The 11,598-nt window shown below is 32.7% G+C and overlaps 2 protein-coding genes across 2 annotated transcripts; one reads left to right on the top strand and one right to left on the bottom strand.

The window, feature by feature from the left end:
• Positions 1 to 1,135: 1,135 nt before the first annotated feature.
• LOC107912732 (uncharacterized) lies at positions 1,136 to 7,245 on the top strand. The gene is made up of 8 exons (XM_016841036.2): positions 1,136 to 1,664; positions 2,041 to 2,085; positions 2,689 to 2,818; positions 5,107 to 5,176; positions 5,253 to 5,301; positions 5,543 to 5,640; positions 6,475 to 6,613; positions 6,970 to 7,245. Exons 1-8 carry the CDS (start codon positions 1,344 to 1,346, stop codon positions 7,114 to 7,116), a joined length of 999 nt encoding a protein of 332 aa, XP_016696525.1. The 5' UTR covers positions 1,136 to 1,343; the 3' UTR covers positions 7,117 to 7,245.
• Positions 7,246 to 7,738: 493 nt separating this feature from the next.
• Positions 7,739 to 11,598, bottom strand: LOC107912733 (mannose-6-phosphate isomerase 2). The gene is made up of 5 exons (XM_016841037.2): positions 10,651 to 11,598; positions 10,136 to 10,303; positions 8,876 to 9,094; positions 8,410 to 8,676; positions 7,739 to 8,237 (listed from the first exon to the last, which is right to left on the bottom strand). Exons 1-5 carry the CDS (start codon positions 10,975 to 10,977, stop codon positions 7,920 to 7,922), a joined length of 1,299 nt encoding a protein of 432 aa, XP_016696526.1. The 5' UTR covers positions 10,978 to 11,598; the 3' UTR covers positions 7,739 to 7,919.

An 11,598-nucleotide genomic window follows, 5' to 3' on the forward strand; every position in this document is an offset into this window, starting at 1 on the left:
GGTTAACGGTTAAAAATTTTGAAGGGTCGGTTAATTCGGTTAATGTTATTTCAGGTCGGTTAACCGATTGAACACCCCTAGCTAGGATGGGCTGATTTAAGGTGTTTAAGCTCATTTTCTAGGTTTGGTCCAGCCTAAAAAATGGGCAAATAATTCCACCCAAGCTCGGGCCAAATAAAAAAATGCTAAACTCGAGCTTAACTTGGCCCACCTATATTAATTTTTTTAAACTTATTTTACATATAAATTTTTAAAAAATATATAATACATTAAATACACTAAAAATGTTAAAATAAATGTTTCCTAATAAATTGAAAATACATTTAAAAAAGTCCTTAATATATATAACTATATGCAATTAATATAATTATTTTTATAATATAATGCATTTATGCTGAACTAGGCTCGGGCAAAAAAATCTTACCTGAGATCCGGCCCATTTAAAAAACGAGTCTTAATTTTTGTCCAAGTTCATTTTTCAAGTCTATATTTTTACCTAAACCTTTCTAGATTTCAAACGGGCTTTCGTGCCTAAGCAGGTGTCCTACCCATAATCAGGTTTAGAAATGCTCATGGCTCGGGTTCAGGCAAGGTGCCTAAATCAATTTTCCAAGCCCAAGCTCAACCAGACCCCAAAAATGGGAATTTTTTTTGTCCAAGCCCAACTCAATTTAAGAAAAGTAAACTTAGGTCTAACTCGACCATATATAAACTTTTTAGATTAGTTTTTATTTAAAAAATAAATTTTTAAAAATATAATACATTAAAAATGTATTAAAAATATTTATATTAAAAAACACTATTATGAATATAATAAATATTTTATTATATTAAAAAACATAAATAAACATAATAAATATTTTATTGTATTAAATATAATTTTTAAGATTTTATATTTTAAGTTATGTTATTTAATTGGATACGTTTTTTTTTTAAGTTTTGGATAATAAAATTAATTATTATTGAGTTATTAATTTAATATAAATATATAATTATTATTTAACATATATAATTAATATAATATTTTTTATAACATAATATATATTCGAGCTAGTTAAATTGTACTAAAAAATTCTCTCCTAAAACTCAACCTATATAAAAGACGAGCTTCAAATCTTACCAAAATCCATTTTTGAGAACCTATATTTTGTACAAAGCGAACCCTTATTCGAACGGGCCTGTACCGATGATCATGAGCAGGTACAAACCCAACTTAACGGGACTCATCAACATCCCTCTAACCGAATAAGAAGTGGGTAAAATCGAGAAACATAATTCCAATTAGATTAAAGTTAGCACTAACAAAAACAGTGGAGGGGGAGCTCAACTTTCCCAGCACAGCCATGGCGATTGTTCTCTCGATTCAACACCTTCCTAAAATGACCCTAAATCCCATCGCTGTCCTCAACGAACCTCGCAAAACGAGAGTTCCCTATGAGCTGAAACAAGGGCAGTCACGTGTTTTCCATCAGCTCCCCTCTGGTTTAAACATGGAGGTTATCGTTCAAAAGAGTGTCAAAGAGAAAAACCCAGAGTCGAGAAAGGATCCACCTCTGGTTTTCGTTCATGGAAGTTACCATTCAGCTTGGTGTTGGGCTGAACATTGGTTGCCTTTCTTCTCAAATTCTGGGTTTGATTGCTTTGCCCTTAGCTTGCTTGGTCAGGTTATATAATTTTCTTCTTTCTCTTCCCGCTCTTTAACATTTTACTTTCTCTTTTCTCTTTGAAGCTCTATTTCGAGTTAAATTTATTCTATATTTAAGTACATGGTTGGCATTTCTCAAATGCACCCAAAACTTCTCTTGTGAATTTTGAGGACACCTAATTATAGCAATCAGAGGAAGCGCATTTTCTCAGTTTGATCCTCCTGGATCATATTTCACCTGCCTTTAAAATTTGGAACCTTAAGGTGTAAGCTTGACTGGCAATTTTCTCGCCTTATATTTAAACATATTAGAATATTTATGAAGTTTCATTTGCATGAAACTTTTATTCGAAAATGCTGCACTGATTTCAACACTGTTTCTGTGTTATGGGTAGGGTGAAAGCGATACGCCTTCCGGTACTGTTGCTGGTTCTCTTCAGGTAATTGTCGTTTGGCTGGAAAATAGAAATGACAATGTATAGTGCAGTTTCGAACATTTGCGGATGTCCGATCTTGTTGTTTGTGTATTTAGATGTGCGAATTCAGCACTATCTACAATAGATTCAGAGCTGATGCGGATATCAATAGTCAAATCTTTGTTATTTGGATCTGCTTTACTTTTGCAGATAACGGATTCAGATCTCCAAAACTGTTATACCATAGTGAATAATGGAATAATGGATTCGGATTTGAATATCCGAATCATTATCCGCTTCTTTTTTTCGATTTTTTTAATTAAAAAGTTATTTTTACTTGGTAAATTTGAATATTTAGTGGATTCGAATATTAGGCAAGTAATGTTATCTAAATTGAATTCCGATAGGATAGTAATACTAATAATGGGATAACAGGTTAGAGTCTTAAAGCAATTTTATGGATTCAATTTTTACAAAATTTGCAGATATCTAACTTCTTGTCACCCTATTGAAAAATAATTCCTCTGACATGATAATGCTTTTTTTTTTTTTCTTTAACTCTTTCTAAAAGCAATTGATTATATTAAAGGTTCCTCCTCTAATTCGCTGTTCACTCATAATCCATAGACACATGCAGGTGATGTTGCGGATTTTATCAAGAGGAACCTCAGCTTGCCACCAGTTTTACTCGGACATTCATTTGGGGGCCTTATTATCCAGTATTACCTTGCAAATATGAGAAATGAACTACATTATGGTAAATTCCTATGTATCTGGTTCTATTATTCTTCTTAAGTATTCATTTTTGACACTAATATCCAACACATATTCATCTAAAAGTACAGAGTATGGTTTTTCAAATATGTGAAAAAACAGAAAAATTTACCATTCTGTAATAGATGCATATCTAATTTCAACACTCATCTTTGGTTTTGAGTGATATGGTGGTTTATACTGATGAATAACAAGGCATAAGCGAAAGTTTGTGTAGTGTATAAGCATTTCTTAAGCTAGCTAGATTTACCTTTCCAAAGATGTGAGCCATCATTTCTTTTTCCCTTTTTTCAGTTGAGAAACTTTCAAAATAGTGATTGCATTGGATTCACATCCTAAACAAATAAGAATCATCAATTCCTACTGTTTCATAGTTGAGAATCCTTTATGATATCTACACTTTTCTTTAGAAATCTTTTGATTGATTGTAAATCATGTTATTGTTGGATATAGGTATGTGTCTGACACGGGTATATTCAATTTTTGAACATCTTTTTAAATGTATTTGTAGAGTTATATCGTACTCATCCTAATAAGTGTAAGACACATTTTGAACACGAATACTTAAGAAAATTGAAAAGTCGAAGAAACATAGTTATAAGTCATATATGAAATCTAGTTATGTGCCACAAGGGACATTGTATGCACCCACTTCGAAATTTGAATTGATACATGAGTTTCCAACTTCACCTTGGCCTTCTGATGTGTGCAGTGTGCTTTGGAGCACTAAAAGTCTTCATTTCATCAAATTGGTCTTGATTGATTCAGTCTATGTTGGACAAATTCTTTTTTATATATAGGGTAAACTACTTAGCTGGTCACCCAACTTTTAGGGCGTTTTCATTTTGGTCACCCAAAGTGAAATCCTTGCAATTCCGTCACGCAACTTTTAGGGTGCTTTCATTTTAGTCACCCAACTGTTAAATCTCTAGCTGTAGTTAACTGCATCATGATCACACTTTCATTTTGGTCACTCAACTTTTAGGTCACCCAAAAAACAAATTATTTTTTTTTTAAGTATTGATTGGGGCAAAAAAAAAAGTTGAGGATTAAAGTGAAAAAATGGTAGAAACTAAAATAAAATATTATAGATTTGTCAAATTGTACTTGTTTATCATATTGCCAAAAATTCTAATTTTTCTTTCAATATTGAAATCTTAAATTTCAAAACATAAAAATAAATTAAATAAATTGTTGAAAAAATTTTATCCCTTGATAATATTAATAGGTTTGTTACTATGATATTGAAGTTAATTAAATTAATCTCCTAAATTTAAATTTTTATTTTATGTTTCCATATTATTCTTAATGAAATCAATTCGATAACTCATATTTAATAATTGTTTACAAAACTTAAATTTCTTTTCATTGTATAATCTTTAATCTTTTATACCAAGCTAAAAGTAAAGAAAAATAATTGCAATTAATTAAATTAAATGTTCGTTCTTCATTTATGTAAAGAAATAATAAAAAAATTTTGGGTTTCGATTGGTATGGAATATAAATTAATTAATTTAAGTAATTGTAATGATTTTTCTTTGTTTTTAGCTTACTATGAAAGACTCAAGATCATATAATCAAAAGAAATTTGGGTTTCATATACAATTATTAAAGATGATTTATTTGAGTTGACATTATCAAGGGTTAAAAATTTTTCAATAACTTATTTAATTGATTTTGATGTTTTAAAATTTCAATATTGAAAAAAACTTAGAAATTTCGGCAAGAGGGCAAACAAGTACAATTTTTAAAGCATTATTTTAGTTTGTACCATTTTTTCACTTTAATCCTTAATGATTTTTACCCTGATCAATATTAAAAAGAATGATATTTTCTGGGTGACCAAAATGAAAACAACATAGAAGTTAGGTGACCAAAATGAAAGTGTGAACATGGTGTGTACTAGTTAACTGCTGTTAGAGATTTAACGGTTGGGTGATTAAAATGAAAACACCTTAAAAGTTGAGTGATGAAATTGCAAGAACTTTATTTTAGGGAACTAAAATAAAAGCATCCTAAAAGTTGGGTGAGCTACTAGATAGTTTACCCTTAAATATATATATTTGAAAGTATTCTCATTTGACACTCGCACCAACACATAGGTATGGGAATACGAATTCGGAAAAGTTTAAAAAGAATCTAACAAGACCCATGTCAAACACATATCCGTATCTGACACAACTGAGTCTGAATAACATATTTAGTGATCCTAGAAAAAGAGAGCATTTTATTACACTGTGTTTCTTCTTATGCTGATCGAAATGTTTCTAGAAATGCAAAATTTGTACCCCAAACTTACAGGTGCTGCGTTAATCTGCTCTGTTCCTCCTTCGGGTAATAGGTGATTTCTCATGCAATCTAACTCTTATTTTTCATCGAAGTAACTTTCCAATGCTAACTTTTACAATTTTATTCAGTGGCTTGGTGTGGCGCTATCTCTTTTCCAAACCCATTGCCGCTTTTAAGGTAAGCTTTTGGATTTTGAGTGCATCAATCTGAAAACATGCCTCTCACTCTCTGTGTGGACTAGGAGTGTGAACAAGAAATTTGTGTTCTCAATTTATTTGGGTTCAGTTAGGAAAAATTTGAATTCAGCTTGGCCATTGTCTAGTAGAACCCGAACTATCACACAAATTGAATTCAAGTATTCAAGTTTTTCATGATGTCATACAATTTATTTTTAATTTTTGTTCGATCCCCTATGCAGGTGACTCGTAGCCTAGCTGCTAAAGCTTTTCAAACTTCACTGTCCCTTTGTAGGGAGACCTTCTTCTCAGCTACAATGGAGGATAATTTGGTGCTACGGTTTGTTTCATGAACCTCCTAATCATATATATGAACATTCATCTCTGTCTCTCTCACATAAATGAATAAGATATTAAATGGAATTGTGGAGTTGCAATTTTTCTGTTCATAATTGATAAAATCTCATTGAAAATCAATTGTGCAACCACCTATTAGTAATTCATAGCTAAGTGATACCATGGATAAATATTGGTAATATCTATCAACCAAAAATAAATATTGGTAATATCTAGAGAAAGATGTCTGGAACCTCAAGAATATCTACCTAATTTCTTGAAGGCTATGTTGCTCAGATTTGGGTTTTAGTGTCAGATACGGTATGTTTTGAACTCAAGTATATTCAATTGTTTAAAATTTGGGGAGTCTTTGGAGAGTGATATCTCCATACTCATTCAAATTTGCATCACATATGGTTACATTGCTTTAACTCTTCATTGTTCTTGAAGTACCCTTGTTTGACACTCACGTTTAATACATAGTTGAACATAGTACATGGGTATGTGGAGATATGAACATCCAAGGACCTTTCAATTATATGGAAAAACCAGGAAAAAAAAATTGAACATAATCCTGTTAGACATATATCTGTATCTAACACTTTACATCCAAGTTCGAGTGACATAAAGGCACGGATGCTTCAAAAAAATAACGAGTCTGAGCAGCATAGCTTGATAGAAGGATATAAATCTTCTTATCAGAATAACATTTCACACTTACTAAGGAAAAGGTTAATATTGTTTTCACTCTACATGCTTATTCCAATGTACCAAAAATTGTATTGCAAATCAACTGAAATTGTTGACTCAGCCTTTTGACTTTTTTTCCCTCTTTCAGTTATCAGGAGCTAATGAAAGAAAGCTCGAGGGTGCCATTGTTTGATCTACGGAAGTTGAATGAGTCACTTCCCGTGCCTAAAATGACTGCCTGTTCAACTGAAATTCTTGTGTTGGGTGCAAAAGATGACTTCATTGTGGTAAATCCTGTCTAAATTAATTTATGCATTTCTGATTTTCCATCATGCTTTCCTTTTTCTCGTATCTCATATCAAAGGCTGCAAATATATGAGAATATTGTGCTTTTAAGAAAAGTTAGGAGACCGTGCCTGGGATCTCTGTTACTTGGACATATCAGATACTAGTATGTGTCTGACATGATTATGTACAATTCTCCTTACCATACCCGAATATGCATTGAATATGGAGTCAAACACGGGTATTTCAAAAAATAAAATGAAGAGTCAGAGTATCATGGTATGAGATTATTACTTTAGATCATTTTAGGACCCCCTTCTCCTGGTTTATACTGGATATATCATATATGTAAATGTAGGACGCAGAAGGACTCAATGAGACGGGGAGATTTTACAACGTGACACCGATATGTATCGAAGGAGTTGCGCATGACATGATGTTGGATTGTTCGTGGGGGGAAGGTGCTAATGTCATACTATCATGGCTAAACGGTTTGAACAGATAACAATCTAAAATATCCGAATTTGTATTATCCATTCTCAATCACCAAGTTTTCTTTTCTTTTTTGGAGTTTGGTCATTGTTAGGGTATATTCAAATTTTATGTTAGACAATATTAGGGTTCATTTCAGGCATTTCTTTTTTTATTCTTTTTGAAAGATTTTATGCATATATTTATTTGAGCAGCAAAAAGAAAATGCCTTTTTATAACTAACCCAATGTTTAGCTCATTTGGTTTATAAACCCACCTTTTAGGTGATGTTTAAACATTGGTTAACATTTCCCTTGTTGGGTTAATTCGTCACTTCCAAAGTTGATTGCTATTAATTTTATTTAATTTTTTTTCTAATTATAAAACCTGACAACGCTGGTATCAGAATTTAACTAAAAACTCGTTATAAAATAAAATAAATAAATAAATATTATTAGAGTTATATTAATAATTTAACTTTTTTGAAAGGAAAAAAATGCCTCTCCTTTCCATTTGAAAGATCATTACATATGATATTATAATCAGGCACTTAATTCTTTTTATTTTTCACTGTTGCGTCATTGGGATCTAACCGGTTTAATTTTTAAAGCTATATATCATACCATTAAAATAGTATTAGAAAACACAACTCAATATTGGGAGTGATTTCAGTTATTTATTTATATATTCACAGAATATATATGCAGGTCCTAAAATTACATTATAACCATAAAATGGCGGCAAAAGAAAGCATAATTAAATGAAATTAAATAATTTATTTTACTCACTAAGGCTGCTGAATGATAATGGCAGTAGACGCCGGCAGTGTTCATAAATTCATTGACCATGAAAGAACCTGCTGTTGATCCCTGCCCTATAAAGTTGCAGCTCAGATGTAGTCGCAGTAATGACGAGCTCTGTGTTGGCTGGTTCGAACACCACATCTCCTTCGGTAACAATGCCTTTCCAACATCCAGTTTTCATTTTTCCTTCCCCAACAAATGCGAGGAAGATTGAAGGACCCGGGATGGCCGGGAAAACCACCGACGACCCTTTCGGAAGAATGCAACGATCAACCTCGAACTCATCAAACGGTGGGAGGTACCTTGTTATGTAAGGACTCAATGCAAGTCCCGAAAGGATTTCAGGGTAACCCTGCAACATAAACGATATTATGTTATGATTTTTATTAGTTTTATATTATATTTTTAATTCGAATTAAAAAAATCACCTTTTCTAAGTTTAGTTTTTTGGACATGTCTACTTGAAGGTAATTAAGAGTTATATTCTGACATTCATATGTAGATGTGTTGGGTAGTCATTCTACCTGGTTATAGGTGAGCATAGAACAGAGGGTTTGGATATCACGATGCTTGGGAGTGAGACCAGCTCGGACGACATTGTCGGAGGTTGCCATGCATTCAACGCAGTCGCCACTTAAATAAGCGTGGGGCTCATTGGCCGCCAGATACAAAGCTTCCCCTGGCTTAAGTTTCACGTAATTGAAGAAGAAAGCCGATAACACACCTATGTCTCCGGGGTATTGCTTTTCCAACTGCAACACCAACTCTTCTTTCTCCGTCAGACTCCTCAACTGTTGCCCATAAAGCACAAAGAAATAAACGGCATATGAGCAACAATATAGCTTCAAGTAGCAGTTATCTTAATGCCTAATTTGAATAGTCTGCGGTCCTAATCAAGCACCAATAATCAATGTTGAAGTTGAGCATGGAAATTGAACTCTTTGTCAGTTTTAAAAAGAAGTGATTGATAATGATGAAATTAGTGCAGACCTGACTTTGTAGGAGCAGCCGACTTTTAAGTTTGGATATAGCTTTCGTGGTCATCTCCTTGCTTGCAGACATAAGTTGCGTAAAAACCGACCGCAGAGCAGTTTTAGCTTTGTCGGCAGTATCGCCACCTCGCTCGTCAATCTCCATGACTTGCTTCGCGGATGCAGTGCCGACCAATTCTTCTATCTCCGGAACATCTTCAAGCACTTCCTTAAGCTCCTGCGAGGAAAAAAGAACCGATATAGATATACATTTGCTTCAAAGAGATTATTATAGTTGACAGAATCATCGGAAAATGAAGCATAGTTTGAGCATGTTACTTCTTTGACCAGAGTGACAGACAATAAGATTGCTTTCCGTGAGTGAGATCAGTTAATGTAATAATAAATTTAAAATTAGTGATGGGATATGTATTTAGATTTAAACATAATTATGGTAACAAGTGATAAGTGAAAATAGAGAATATGTATTAATAAAATTTAAGTTAAATTTTATGTATATATAAAATAAATCATTCGTAATATAATTTTATATATTTAAAAGTTAAATAATAATTTTATTGATAAATAACTAAAATTTTATAATAATTCATGTCTGTATTTATTTTTAAGGCATGTGAAGTGTGCGTATAAGGGGTTAAAAATAAAAGTATACTCCACCAGAGAGTGTGCTTTTACCAACAAAAGGTTCTTGCTCCAACTAGAAATAAGAGAAATAAGAGGAGTGGTTAGGTAGCCCAATTTCAGCACTTGTCCAAATGATATTCTAACACCAATTATCGTAATAATAATAATAATAACTCCATTATCACTCACCAAATTACGTGTAAATTTTCATTTTAGTCACTTAATTAAAAAAAGTTACAATTTTATTACTAAATTCTTCAAAAGTTTTTCACAACACTATTAAAATTAATACCATATGGCTTTCTCTTGTTCATGTTGTTTGCACCAATTAAAAGCTTTATTTACATTTCTCTTGTAGGTTCAGTTTTTGTTTATAAAATAGCTTTAAACATCACGAATTTATAAACTAAAATTTAAACAGCTTTTTTCTTTATTCTCTGACACTAACAATCAAATTGACTTAAATCTAAAGTATATTCTTCTACTCGTTAATGAATATTAATTCACTGTATGATTGTTGAATCATTACTCGGAGTTTGTTAATAATTTTTTTAAAAAAAATTTATTAGTTGAATGAATTAAATAAAAACTTTTTAAAATCAAATTATTATAAGTTAAAAAAGAGAAGGAATACCTGGAGAGTAATGAAGCCACAAAGTGCCCTGAACTCAGTTATAGCCAAAGCCATCTCAGGTTTGTGATTAGCATCTTTGTACAGATTGGGCTTCATCTTATGCAATTCTTTGGCCAATTCTTTATCCGGATGCGCCTGTATTGACAGCGCTTTCCCCACTGACAGTACCTATTTTTACACCATTTCTGCTTTTATTTCATTTTATTCATCACACTGCTTCACTTTCACACTTTTTTTTTCTAATCATATAATATTAAAATATTAAATTTTATTTTTAAAAATTCTATTTAAAACAAAAACTGACCCCTATTGAGTATTGACTCATCAAATGATGCGAGTTAACCAAAATTTATGAATCGAAAATGAGTGATAAGAGTTGTTCTTGTTCTTTTTTCAAATTTTAGGTGCGACTCGACTTACCTTTTGATGAATCGGAATTTAATGGGATTAACAAAACCAAAGTTGTCATAACCAAATAAAGAAAAAGTGTAAAAAAATGGAGAGAATGAAGAAACCTTGAACAGGAAAGGAAGATCAGAGCCCCATTTTTCCAAAACCTTATGACCCAGCACTTTTGGGTTCTTCTCAATCCACTCTTTCAATCCCACATCTTGTTGCTCTTTTTCTTCTTCTTCTTCTCCTTCCTCCTCAACCAAAACGTTTGGCCCCGATTCATGGGTTCCCATCCAAAACTCAGCATAAGGCTTGTTTGGCTCTATCTCTGCCCCGGTATTCAAGGCCAACAGCCTCGCCACCTCTGCCTCCGCCCCGCTTCTTCCCCACTCATAATTTTGAACCCATGCTCTTAGCCTCTTCAACTTCTCACCATTCACTCCCGCCATCGTTGAAGCCAAAAAAAAACCGAGAAAATATTTTAAAAAAAAATAGAAGAGAACAATGAGGATCAAGGGAATTGGGAGTGTTTGGTGGTATTTAAAGAGTATAAAAGGGTAATAAGATAGAGAACCGACATAAAATACTAATTCGGATGGCAGGAAAAGGAATCGAGGGAAAAAAACCAAGTTATATTGCGGACAAAGATATTGAGAGGAGTAATATGGGAATCCAAAGTCAAGGAGATGGGATGGGAAGAAGAAAAGAGAAACAACTTGAGCTGACAGTTATGCATATTACGGACAAATTACGGTACAGTTTAAGCATGTTGGCGCGATGAGATGGGAAGAAGAAGAAGAAAAAGAAGAGGTGGGGACTCTTTTTAACTGTAACTACTTTGATTTTATTTGCAGTTTCCTTGTTATCTCCCCACGAAATTTCTATGCTTTTTTTTTTCTTTTTAAGAATAATAATAGCACTCCACGTATTATAAAGAGAATGTGAAAAAACCGAGGAAAATATTGTCAAAAAAGAAGGGATTGATATTCTGGTAGCACCAACTCCGGAGACGAAACGGCAACCAACTAAACAAGACACACCCTTGTCAATGGTTATCCTGTGTTGCTCTG

This window comes from Gossypium hirsutum, chromosome A11, assembly GCF_007990345.1.
Source record: "Gossypium hirsutum isolate 1008001.06 chromosome A11, Gossypium_hirsutum_v2.1, whole genome shotgun sequence".
In the NCBI taxonomy this organism is placed as follows: Eukaryota; Viridiplantae; Streptophyta; class Magnoliopsida; order Malvales; family Malvaceae; genus Gossypium; species Gossypium hirsutum.